At 42.1% G+C, this 13,737-nt stretch overlaps 1 protein-coding gene across 1 annotated transcript in view; it reads right to left on the reverse strand.

The window, feature by feature from the left end:
- Window positions 1–13,737, reverse strand: part of DNER (delta/notch like EGF repeat containing) — a 371,552-nt gene that overhangs the window by 102,730 nt on the left and 255,085 nt on the right. Inside the window, exon 7 of the mRNA XM_049888408.1 lies at window positions 3,432–3,545. Within this exon, the coding sequence (XP_049744365.1) occupies window positions 3,432–3,545 (114 nt within the window). The remainder of the gene's footprint in view (window positions 1–3,431; window positions 3,546–13,737) is intronic.

Genomic DNA, 13,737 nt, shown 5'->3' on the forward strand with positions numbered 1-13,737 from the left:
GCCAGGATCCATCTGACATTAGCTATGTTATCCCTGGTTCCTCGTCCTCATCTGAATCTGGTTTGAATTTCTGGCAGTTCCCTGTTGATATACTGCTGCAGCTGCTTTTGAATGATCTTCAGCAAAATTTTACTTAGGTGTGATATTAATGATATTGTTCAATAATTTCCACATTCAGCTGGATCACCCTTCTTAGGAATAGGCATAAATATGAATCTTTCCAGTCGGTTGGCCAGGCAGCTGTCTTCCAAGTTTCTTGGCATAGAAAGTAAGCACTTTCAGTGCTGCATCTGTTGTTGAAACATCTCAATTGGTGTTTCGTCAATTCCCAGAGCCTTGTTTTTCGCCAACGCCTTCAGTGCAGCTTGGGCTTCTTCCTTCAGTACCATCGGTTCCTAATCATATGCTACCTCCCGAAATAGTTGAATGTCGACCAATTCTTTTTGATATAGTGACTCTGTGTATTCCCTCCATCTTCTTTTGATGCTTCCTGCATCGTCTAATATTTTTCCCCGTAGAATCCTTCAATATTGCAACTCGAGGCTTGAATTTTTTCTTCAGTTCTTTCAGCTTGAGAAACACTGAGCGCATTCTTTCCTTTTGGCTTTCTGTCTCCAGGTCTTTGTTTAGCAAATATTTATTAACCTCCTCCTTCTTACACAAACAAAGGATAACACAGGGCAGTGGGGCAGACAGAATCAACACACAGATACACAGGAGTGAGTGAAAAGGACAAGGGCAAGGGTGAAGGACTGGCTCAGAACTCCAGACCACCTGTGTAGATACTTTTTACACTTGTTTTCACAGTGCAGCTGATATTAGAAGGATCCTGGAGACACATGCTCTTTTTACAGAATAAAATGCTCAATAAAAATTAGTTACTACAACAACCAACCTAAGAACATACCAGTGAGGGAGAGGTCTGCTTTAAAAACGCCAGTCACTAGGTTTCAAATCATTCCACTGAATCCTTCTGGATTACAGATAAAGCCCCCTTCCCTTGGGCAGTCTTCAATAAAGACAGAGTTCTGAATGAAGGTCTTTATACAAAGACTATTATTAAATTCATCTTTATCCTTTCAATTCTAGACAATTGCATTTTCTTTGGGCTTTATCTAGACGGCATGAAGGAATCAATAAGCCCTTGAATAAAGGAGAAGGGTTCCTAGACAATCCCATCAATGCTGTTAGTTGCCATTAAGTTGGCTCTAACTCATGGCAACCGTGTACAACAGAATGAATGAAACGTTGCCCGGTCCTGCGCCATCTCCATGATAGTTGGTGTAATGTTTTCAATAGCTAATTTTTGGAAGCAGATTGCCAGACTTTTCTTCTTAGTTTGCCTTAGTCTGAAAGCTCTGCTGAAACCTGTCCATCATGGGTGATCCTGCTAGTATTTGAAATAAGCATCCAGCATCCTAGAAACACACAAACTACTACAGTACAACAAACAAACAGATGGGTGGTGGATCCTTTATTACCAGTGTGATTTTGTGCAAGTCACCACCTCCCTGAGCCCCCAGTGTCTCATTTTAGCTTTCTGTTCACAATAACAAAGCACTTTGCAATTTACCAAGCTCCTTCACAAATATCTCATTCCATCCCAGAAGGACCCTGGGAAGAAAGCAGTATCGTTGGCACCTGCATTTACTAGAAAAAGGAATAGAGGGTAAATAGGGGTTAAAAAAAAAAAATTGCAATTTAGTCGATTCTGACTCCTCATGACCCTATAAGACAGAGTAGAACTGCCTCATAGGACTTCCAAGGCTGTAATCTTTACAGAAGTAGATTGTCATATCTTTCTCCTGTGGAGCAGCTGATGGGTTCCAACCAGCCACCTTTCAGTTAGCAGCCAAGTGCTTAACCACTGCACCACCAAGGTTCCTTAAAGGATAGGGTGGGGGAAAGGAATTCATGATTTCCATCAGTCCAATCAGCCAGCACTGCCTGAAGCTTACCCTTGTCTACACCCTACAGCCTACAACCAGAGATAAGTGGCTACTGCTAATGCGGTATGTGAAACAGCTTTGGAAAACTGCAAAGTGCTCTGTATGGCAACGACAGTTGGTGCCGTTTGCTCAGTCCTCGGCCCTTGACGATATTTGCAAGTTTCCTGTTTGTTCCGTGGGATCAAGCCTGCAGCGCAAAAGAAGTGGAGGATGAGGAGTGGGCTGCATTAAGCATGCATAACTCCACTGCCAGGGTCAACCATGCTCACTGCAAGCACACACGGCTGGAGACAGGGTAACTAGGCTGGCCTCGGCCACCCCACCCCTGCCCCGGGTGAGCAGAAGACGAGACAAGAATCTGCCCTTCTTGTGTTGATGCTGTGTTCTTCAAAACAGCAAAGACTGTGAAGTGCTGCTGGTCACAGGTGCTGATCCTGGCATCCCCCAAGATACCTGGGCTACGGAGGTCAGTGGTCTCTAATCAGCACCCCATCCTGTACCCCTGGCCTCCTCCAAGCTCTCAGCCAACAGCAATCTAGGGTAATTTTGACTACGGAGGTTCTTCCCTTCCCCTTGGGCTGTACATTTAATCTCTGAGAAGTGACAGATTTATGCAGTTGTCAGTGTCATTTCTGTGGATCAGATAACTCTAATATCGTGTTATCCTTACAATATTAAAGGTTTAAAGTAATCCCCTCCAAACCGAAACAGGAATGAAACCTCCTCAAAGTACAAGATCATTCCTGGAAGATCAGCTTGGTAGGTGTGGTCGCCCACCTGCTTCTTCAGGTGAAACTATTTTCACAATAAAACTTTTTTTTTTCCTGTCACCCAGCAAGCCAAGTACTAAAGACATAGCTTGCAGAACGACATGAATTTTCTAAGACTTTGTAAAGTTGATTTAATAACAAAAACAGACAATGATGTTCTTATGTGAACTGATACTAAAAAATAAATTAATTAATAATTTAACAAATACAAATATATAAATAGAGTAACTCATACAAGTTACATACTCCCCCCCACCAAAAAAAGCCCTGCTACCAGTGAGTTGATTCCAACTCAGCAACCCTACAGGACAGAGTAAAACTGCCTCCATAGGGTTTCCCAGGAGCCACTGGTGGGTTTCAGCGGGAAACCTTTTGACTAGCAGCCATGACTCTTAATCACTGTGCCACCAGGGCTCCATAAGTTATATAGATAAGTGAAATTTCACCATTAGAAAGAGAGTCCATTTTCTTACACTTGTTTTCAGTGTATAAATAAAAATAACAGAAATTCCCAGATTAAGTCTAATATGCAAACATATTTTTCAAGCTGTTATAGCACAGAGGTAAAAATAACATCTTCTATTTTTGTTTTATAAATGGAACAAAATGGGATGTTCTCTTGTATAGAGTTTTTCAGAAATTAAAAGTACAATCAAATTAGTTGATGACCCAAAATGAAAAAGGAAAGACATTCCTTGAGTAACGTATTTACCTTCTGGACACTGGCAGGTGAATCCACTGAGATTAGAAACACATGTCGCTCCATTTCTGCATGGATCCAGGATACAGTAATCAATCTGGGATTGGCAAAGCTCCCCGGTATAACCTGAATAAAACAAATAAAAAATACAAGATGCGTATTTTATAAGGTATGTTGCTCCCAAATCTCCAAGAACCATCCCTTTGAATGGATAGACTTAACTGGTGCCCACGCAGTCAAGGTAGTAGCAGCCTTGAGCTAAAATCTGCCAGCCACTCCTTGGTCTAATCGAGTTTTACAGCTCGAAACAATCATAGCAGTTCAGAATCAGTATCAAAATTATTTCTTTTGCAAAACTCTTCCTTGCAAAGAGAGACTTTGCTTCAGCATTAGGTCTGTGTTTTATTTTGAATACTAGTCAGAACCCTTGGAAACTGAAACTGAATATCATTATTGCTGTTGATAGCTTCCCTCTGACATGAGACAAAGTAGAATTTACAACACTCTGGTTGACCGAAAAGATGGCCGCTTGACTACCTATGAGAAAGGCATTAAGGAAACTTGAAACTATGGTGTAGTGGTTAAGATCTACAGTTGCTAACCAAAAGGTCAGCAGTTCAAATCCACCAGCTACTCCTTGGAAACCCTACAGGGCAGTTCTACTTTGTCCTACAGGGTGGCTATGATTCGGAATTGACTCAATGGCAACGGGTTGGTTGGTTTGTTTGGCCCTGAAATAACTTTTAATTTTTAAACCTTAAGCCAAAACCATTCCCTGGAGTCATCTTTGAACCAAACAATAAAAAATTAAAAAAAAAAAAATTTTTTAGCTTATCTAAATTAGTAAAGTATGTCTGCTTTGAGTATTGTGCTCTTTCAAAAGAATTATCTTTGTGAGATCAAAATGACAACAGCAACTCCAAAGGTTGGATGGGAAGCCTAGTGGGCAGTGAATTTAAGATACTGGTGGTGGAATAATTTGGAAAATGACAATGAGAATATGATAGCACAACTTGAAGAATGTAATCAATGTCAGTGAGTTATACGCGTAGAAATTGTTGGAATGGCGTATCTTTGGCTGTGCATACTTCACCAAAATTTAAAAAATATGTTTAATTTAAATTGATCATATCTTAGAGCTAAAAGAATCCTTCTGTGTTGATTCATTGTACACAAATGGACATGCACACAGACACACACACGTGGACATTTTAGAGAGAAAGAGATTGAGGCACCTACCATCTTAATCGCATTAACGTATTAATCTTACTACTTTGAGTCACAAATCCCGCTCAGTAAATTCTCTGTGAAGATAGTAATATAACCACACAAGAGTGACAAGGAAGTAAGGATTTAAACCTATTAAGAACACCTGGGCAGCCCCAAATTTTTAATTAAATTCCAAATTTTTATTAATTTGAAAGCAAAGCTCTCCAGGGAGAGTAGTTTTAAAACATCCTGCTAATACCTTTTTCATTTTAAAGTGGGAAAGGGCTATGATAGGATATTTGGAAAATGCAAGACATTATGAAAACAGAAACGGGCGAAAACGCCGCCCTTGTAATGCTATTTCCGTGATAGGACTGTTAATACGCTGAAGATAATTCCTAACAGAAACGCGTATGCACGGCAATTTTCTAACCATCATTCTCATGCTATAACATTTTACATCTTTTGAGGACAGTTTTCAGGACGTAGAAGCTTGCCTTTCTGCATTATCACTAGCTGGCTGTCACTAGCGCCTGAATCTGAGGTTTGCACAAATAAACCAATGATATTAGAAGAGGGATGATTTGCTTGTGTTTCCATGACCCCCCCGACTGACGTGGATTACAGGCTGTAAATGGAGGCATTTGCTCTAAACCCTAACCTTGCTCACGTGATTTCAATAGAACAAGAGATTCGAGCTATGCGTGAGCTAAAATCCAAACGCCAGGGCAAAAAGACATTTCAAAACTCCAGAACAGGGTATTTTAATATTAAAATACTAGGTTAGGATTATATTTTCTAAAAAAAAAAACCCAAACCCATTGCCGTTGAGTCCATTCCGACTCATAGTGGCCCTACAGAACAGAGTAGAACTGCCCCATAGAGTTTCCAAAGAGCACCTGGTAGATTCGAACTGCTGACCTCTTGGTTAGCAGCCATAGCACTTAACAACTACCCTACCAGGGTTTCCATATTTTCTAAAGAAAGGTCTAAATTCAAAACGAAGGAGAGTGAATTGTTCTTAAATTGTTTTAAATGTTTTTTAAAAATTATTTTAATAGCTAATATTTATAATAAAGCACTTATTTTTTTATCAATACATTATAATATTTTAGGGTAGCTGTGAGTTGGAATTGACTCCACGGCAATGGGTTTTAGGTATTATTTTATTCTCACTGCAAACCTATAAAAAAAACAACTTACTGCCATGGAGCCGATTCCTACTAATAGCAACTCCATAGGACAGAGTATACCTGCCCCATAGGGTTTCCAAGTCTGTAATCTTTACAAAAGCAGACGGCCATATCTTCTCCCTCGGAGTGGCTGGTGGGTCGAACCACTGACCTTTCGGTTAGTAGCTGAGCACTTAACCACTGCACCACCAGGGCTTTTATGCAACCCTATAAGGTCAGTATTATTATAATCATCCTCATTTCACAGACGAGAAAACTGAGGAGTAGAAAGGTTGAGTAATTTGGGCAAAGTCACACAGCTAGGGAGTGGTGGCTAGTCTGGAAGCCAGGGAGTCCAACACCTGCACCCACATCGTTAAACACAACATTATGCCTAAAGCAATACACACCAACATTATCAACAAACAGGTATTTTATATGAAGGGAAAATAGAAGAAGATAATGGATAAGAAAGTACATAGATACAGATACAGAGATAAAGAAAGTAACCCATTGCCGTCAATTCCAACTCACAGTGACCCTACAGGACAGAGTAGAACTGACCCGTAGGGCTTCCAAGAAGCAGCTGGTAGATTCAAACTGCCAACCTTGTGATGAGCAGCTGACTTTTAACCACTGTACCACACAGAGATTGATACCAATATAAAATCAAAACCACAAATACTCATCTGTAACTTATAGTCTACATAGCCCTATGTGGTTATGCAGGGCTTGGGGGGTTCAAGTACATTTATGGAAAACATAACCAATGACAAGTGCCAGCTTCTTGGAGGCGGCGTGGCTTAAAGAATACGGCATCCTGAATTCTACCATTTGACAGACTTTAGAACTTTTTTTTTTTTTTAGAACTGTGCATCACAGAATCACACAAAACCGTGAAAAAATAGCCAGGGGTCAATTAGATAACATCATTAAGAGCAGTACGTCTCTACCATACAGAAAGACTACGAGAAGAATACAGGATGCTGTAAACTGCAAAGGCCATTACAGAAAATATTAGCAATCACTTTCTTTGAACCTGTTATTTGGAAATTTTTAAAACATAAACCTAGAGAGACTAGTATATAAGCCTCACATATCCAACTAGTTTCAGTAATTACTAACATTTTTTTATCATTTAAATTTACCTGTTCTCTCCATTATCCCTCCCCTCCCCCCACCCCTGCCATGGGAATATCTTAAAACAAATTTTATTTTGCATGTAAATATTTCAACCCACATCTATAACTAAAGGAGATTTTTAAAAGATAACCTTTGATGGAATCTTTCCTTAACGTTTGGTCCCATTTACAAATTTAGCTAAACACTTGAAACTATAGTTCTTAGGATCGACAATTTCCTTTTTTAAGAACCACAACTATCTGATGATACACATATCTTTCCATGTACCCAATTAATTCCTACAGATCTAACCAATTAAACCTATAAGTAAGGGGAACCTGAAGTGCTGTTAAATGCTCCAATATTGTATATAAATTTAGTGAGATTTCAATCTTAGAGACTAGGCTGCATTTTTAAGGTGTGGGGTGTTTTTGGTTGTCATAATGGTTTGGAGGTCCCTCTGGCATTTAGTGGGCAAAGCTGCTAAAGACCTGCAGTGCCTGAGATGGTCTGATACAACAGAGTTGTCACGCTTAACCTGCCAACAGTCCCTTCACTGAGGAACACTGGTTGGGACCAATCACTGGTTCATTTCTTTTGGTTCCTAAGCCTTAAAAGCTTTGCATTAAAATTTTTTTTAAATATGGGAAACAGAACTATGGAGAAAAAGACCACGTCTAATTAGGTAGACCTGTAAAATATGAGTATATTGATATGTCTATACAAGGAGCCCTGGCAGTGCAAATGGTTAAGTGCTCAGCTGCTGACTAAAAGGTTGCCATTTCAAACTCGTCCAGCGGCTCTGCGAGAGAAGGAGCCGACGATTGCTTCCATAAAGATCACGGCCTAGAAAACCCTATGAGGCAGTTCTACACTGTCATGTGGGGCCGCTATGAGTCGGAATCGACTGGGCATAACCCAACAACAACAAGGAGATCAGCGCCTCGGACAGGTCCCAGCCCTCCCTGCAGCGCTGGAAACCAACACATCTGAAACTACACACTTCATCTTTTCTCCCACAACTGCCTCCTCTCCAGGTTTAGTTCCTTAGGTCAGTGGCTCTCAACCAGGAGTGATTTCCACTCCAGGGGTCACTTGGCAATGTCTGCAGACATGGTTCATGGTCACAACCCTGGGGCCTGACATCTAGTCGGTGGGTAGACATCAGGAATGCTGCTAAACACCCGTCAATGTGCGGAATAGCCAGCCCCCTACAACACTGAATTACCTGGTCCCAAGCGTTCCCAGAGCCAAAGTTGAAAAACCCTGGTTTAGGCCAGTGCAGCCTTGCTGCCTCAGACTAAAATCCTTTGTTTTTGTCCCAAAGCCTCTTATCTTGCCTTAGGTAGAAACTGATCCTTGACAAGTAGGACAAGGACACCTCTAGACATTTTTAACAATCCAAATCCATAAGAATTGTTGTAACCTCCAGCAAATTAAAGACCATTTCTAAAAAGTCACTTGACACTAAAAACTTTCAGTTACTGAGGAGTTTATAATTGTGATAGTCTACGAATAAGTAAAATAACTAGTTCAAAAGCAGATAACTTGGAAACACTGATCTTTCCTTTTAGGAAATCATATGTTTTTTATTGTTTCTTTGGAGAACATTCAAAGTATAACAAAAATGATAGGAGAAAATTGTGTCTCCAGATACTGTATGTGTATGTGTGTGTGTGTGTATACACACTTACATGGTATATTCAATATTCAATGAATATACCATGGACTGCCAAAAGAACAAACAAATCTGTCTTGGAAGAAATACAACCAGAATGCCCCTTAGAAGCAAGGATGGTGAGACCACATCTCACATGCTTTGGACATGTTATCAGGAGGGACCAGTCCCTTGAGAAGGACATCATGCTTAGCAAAGTAGGGAGTCATCAAAAAAGAGGAAGACCCTCAACGAGACGGACTGACACAGTGGCTGCAACAATGGGCTCGAGCATGGCAACAATTGTGAGGAAGATGCAGGACTGGGCAGTGTTTTGTTCTATTCTGCATGGGGTCGCTATGAGTCAAAACCAACTCTACTGCACCTAACAACTAACAACAACATGAACTTACATACATACATATATAAATATACATCCATATATACACACACACACTGAGATAGTAAGGATGCCTTTTGAGGACATAGGTTAAGATTCAGAAAGCTATAAACTGAGGCTTGGTGCTTTTAAAGCAGTCTTACCATAATAACCGATATAAGATAGAATAAAGGGCATGTGATAATAAGTGAAGGAGCCCTGGTGGCACAGTGGTTAAGTGCTCAACTGCTAACCAGAAAGTCAGTGGTTTGAACCCACGTGCTACTCCTTAGGAGGAAGATGTGGCAGCCTGCCTCCGTAAAGATGACAGCCTTGGGAACCCTGTGGGGCAGTTCTACTCTGCCCTGCAGAGTTGCTATGAGTCGGAATCAACTCAACAGCAATGAGTCTGGCTGGATACTAAGTGAAGACTGGCAGAGTAAATTCAAAACAGGGAAAAAATGGAAGAAGATGACCAGACACCTTTCAGGAAACGTGTCAAACAACTGATCTATTCAGTGGCTGTGTTAACAGATTATATTTCTTCTAAATACAGACTTAGAGTATTTAATTTTATCCTAGTTTTGTCATTAAATATAAAATACGATTTAAAATATATTTAGTGTATTTTGATAGGAGTCCCCAGGTGGTACAGTTGGTTAAGTGCTCAACTACTAACTGAAAGGTTGGAGGTTCCAGCCCACTCAGAGGTGCCTCAGAAGACAGGCCTGGCAACCTGCTTCCGAAAGGTCACAGCCTTGAAAATCCTCTGGGACACAGTTCTGCTCTAACCCACGTGAGGTCCCCATGAGTCATAACCGACTAGACGGCACATGGCTTATTTTTTTCTTATAGAGAGAAAAATGGCTAATAATCCCTGGGAATGCCAGAGGGCTTGGAGAAAGCGACACTATTGTGGTATCTTTGGATTGCCAGCAACATAACGACAAAAAAAAAAAAAAAAAAACTGCCCACCACCAACCCTTCAAATCACTCTCTGTACTGCCTGTCCCCTTCAAATCACTCTCTGTACTGCCCGTCCCCTTCAAATCACTCTCTGTACTGCCCGACCCCTTCCAATCACTCTCTGTACTGCCCGACCCCTTCCAATCACTCTCTGTACTGCCCGTCCCCTTCCAATCACTCTCTGTACTGCCCGTCCCCTTCAAATCACCCTCTGTACTGCCCGACCCCTTCAAATCACTCTCTGTATTGCCTGTCCCCTTCAAATGAAGACCTTCAATGGAAAATTATGTGAGTCGTAAGGAAAGTTGGCTAAATGAATCCGACTTAAAAAAAAAAGGGAAATCAATCGGTTTTTTTTGCAGGGGGGAAGGGGTGGTTCCCAACCTTCCGCTTCCTTGCACAATTGTTTTTTGGGTGTGATGTTTACTTTACGATACTTCTACTGAAATAAAAATATTCTCGCGTCACTTCTCTGTGAAGTAGAAACTAATTGTTTCTTCGGAGAGCTGCCCTGAAATCTCCCAAGGTGGTAACTGTGTTGAGAGCTATTTTTAATGCTCCTGGTCTTTCATTAGCCTGGCCTGTGCAGTGAAGTGAAGCTGCTGGCTTTGAACCGAATGCCTCCTGCCACCAAGGGAGCCCACCAGCCTTAGCCCCCGGCCCGGGGGATGGGAGCAGCCGTGCTGGCGCCTCCGCCTGCAGCCGTGACTGAGTGCCTAATATCAGCTGACAGAAGCAAGAAATAAATAATGGGAATCTGTGGGCCACCGAGACGTACAGCCTCAGAGGCCTCTAATTTCAAAGTCAGAGGCAGGAATTATTTAACAGAAAGAAGGAATAAGATCTGCTGGCATGGGGGAAAACAAACACATCTAAGCAAATGCAACGATGATTTAAAAACGAAAGACAGGGAGGAAGATACAGGAGACCCGTCTGTGAAAGGCAATCAATAAACAGAATTAAGATGGGGATATGCATAGGGTCAATGAAGCCTGACACATGAAAGCAGGCGGACATTCAGTGGAATTAGGAAAAGTAATCTCAAGGTCAGAAAAGACAGCAACCACATTGCCCAGTAGGAAGGACAGCAGTCTGGGGGGATCAAAAGATCGTGGCCAGTGTTGCAAGGAACAGCAGAACAACTGCAGCAAGGGACTGACCCATTTGACCTTTCCTTCCCCTCATGGTGAAATGGGGGTAATGATCACACCTGGCTCCCAGCAAGACTGCAATGACCCAATGACATCAATCCCAGGTAGCAGCAGGGCCGTTTCTATCCTGGGCACCGCTGAAGCCAAGAGAGCTTGCACCTTGCCTGGCATGGAGTAGGCAGCTCAAGATTTTTTTGAATGAATGAATAATAGATGGATTTTAAACCCACAAAACAAGATGCGGGTATTGTTTGATCCCTCCGTTTTTAACAGGCAGCTCAGGTTAGTGGCTCCCAAAGTGGTGTCCCCAGAAGAGCAGAATCAGCAGTACTCGGGACTTTGTGTAAATATAAATTCTCAGGCCCCACCCCAGACCCTCCTGAAGCAGCACCTCTGGGGGTGGGGGCACAGTAATTTGAGTTTTAAGAAGCCTTCCTGGCCATCCTGATACAAGCTACAAGCTAAAGGTGGAGAACCACTAACCTGGACGAATAGTACGTATATATGCAATTTATAAAAGATTACTGTATTTGAGAAACAGTGTTTTATTCTCTAATACAGTAACCTTTTATGAATTACGTATATACCTATTATATATATGTGTATTATATACAGGGTTGTCAGTGGTGATTTCTATCAAGTCGATTCCAACTCATGGTGACCCCATGTGGGCAGAGTAGAACTGCCCCATAGGGTTTTCAAGACTATGACTTTCAAAAGCAGATTGCCAGGCCTGTCTCTCGAGGAGCCACTGGGTGGATTCAAACTGCCAACCTTTGTGCCACCTAGGCATGCAAGGACTCTGACTCACTCCCTATCTATCCATCCATCCATCTGTCCATCCATCTAAAATGCAGACTACAAGGGAAAAGATCAGAGACTAACGGGGACGATCAGATATGATATCACATCAGAAAGCCTTTAGTGCTGCCACTGTCCACACGGGCTTCTTCTTACAGTGAGAGGAGGCCCTGAGGCTCAGTTACTCCACCCGTCATTGTGTTATCCAGTTCTACATCCCCATTCTTTAAGGGCAGGGACTGTGTCTTTCTGTTTCCAGCCCCTAGCACAGAGCTGGGAACACTAGGGGTTCTTATTACACAATAACTGAATGGTTGCATAAGCTCCACGCATTGCTATTTTTAAAGCTCAGAATCTCTTTCCTTTCATACCCTTAGCTCCCAAATAAGAAATAAATTGCAGTATTGATGTTAGCCAGATATCTATACATCTATATCTTTTAATCTAGTGATTACAAAGGGGAGAGATTTCAAAGTAAAGTTTTTTTTTTTTAATTAATTATGTACCAAGGACCACCACTGAGAAATTAAAATCAAAAGGAAGAAGACATTTCCTTAATCAAGAATTCACGGTGGTATCATTTCAAGGCTTGAGTTAAAGATATTTATCAGCTGAATTCTAAGCTTGTGTAATCAAACTATACAGGAGATAGTCACTCACTCTTTCAAAAAAGGATTTTTGTGAGTGAAAACGCACAGTGGGAGAATGCAAAAGAAGTTTAGAAATAGCTGCTGTCTTCAGGGAGCTTACAGTCTAGAGAGGGAAATAAAACATGTTCACGTGAAGCCGTTACACATATAGTGTGAGAAAAAAATGGCATGAATGTGGAACTTTCAGGTGGCAGGGAAAGGCTGGATTAACTTAAAAGTTTGGAGAGAAAGACCGGTAGAGGCCAAGCTGCGAATGCCATGTGCTCAGGAGTCAGGGGTCATTGGTGTGGCATCTTTGAAGGTTTCTGAACAGATACAGGCATAGTAAAGAGGTGTTATAAATGGGTCACCTGCTGCCCTCACTCAGTTCAGGTTCTGAGGACAGCTTATGTCTCTCCATCTCCCTTCCCCTGGCATCAGGTGCTATGGTCTGAACAAAAAGAAGGGGGCTCCAAAGTGGCTACAAAGCTGCGCCTGGTGTGGGGGCGGGCAAAGCCTTTGGAGAGAGAACCAAGAGGGGGAAAGCTCTAATCTTGCCCATCTTTTTTTCTCTGACTGGTATTTGTTGTTGTTAGGTGCTATTGAGCCGGTTCCGGCTCATTGTGACCGTATGCACAACGGAACGAAACACTGCCTGGTCCTGCGTCATCCTCACAATAGTTGTTATGCTTGAGCCCCTTGTCGCAGCTACTGTGTCAGTCCATCTCGTTAAAGGTCTTCCCCTTTTCTGCTGACCCTCTACTTTACCAAGCATGATGTCTTTCTCCAGGGACTGATCTCTCCTGACAACATGTCCAAAGTACTAAGACGTAGTCTCGCCATCCTTGCTTCTATTCCGTTGCATAAGCTTTTCACTGGCTAATGCTTTTCAGAAGTAGACTGCCGGGTCCTTCTTCCCAGTTTGTCTTAGTCTGGAAGCTCAGCTGAGACCTGTCCACCGTGGGCGACCCTGCTGGTATCAGAATACTGGTCATATAGCTTCCAGCATCACAGCAACACGCGAGCCCCCACAGTACAACAAACTGACAGACACGTGGGGGGACTAGTATTTGGAAGCTACAAATAAGTGTCCTTTTTGTATCGCCTAAGGAGCCTTGGTGATACAGTGCTCGGCTGCTAACTGAAAGGCTGGCAGTTCAAATTCACCAACGGTTCTGAGAGAGAAAGGCCTAGCAATCTGCTTCAGTAAAGATTGCAGCCTAGGAAACCCT

The sequence above is a fragment of the Elephas maximus genome, chromosome 6, assembly GCF_024166365.1.
Source record: "Elephas maximus indicus isolate mEleMax1 chromosome 6, mEleMax1 primary haplotype, whole genome shotgun sequence".
In the NCBI taxonomy this organism is placed as follows: Eukaryota; Metazoa; Chordata; class Mammalia; order Proboscidea; family Elephantidae; genus Elephas; species Elephas maximus.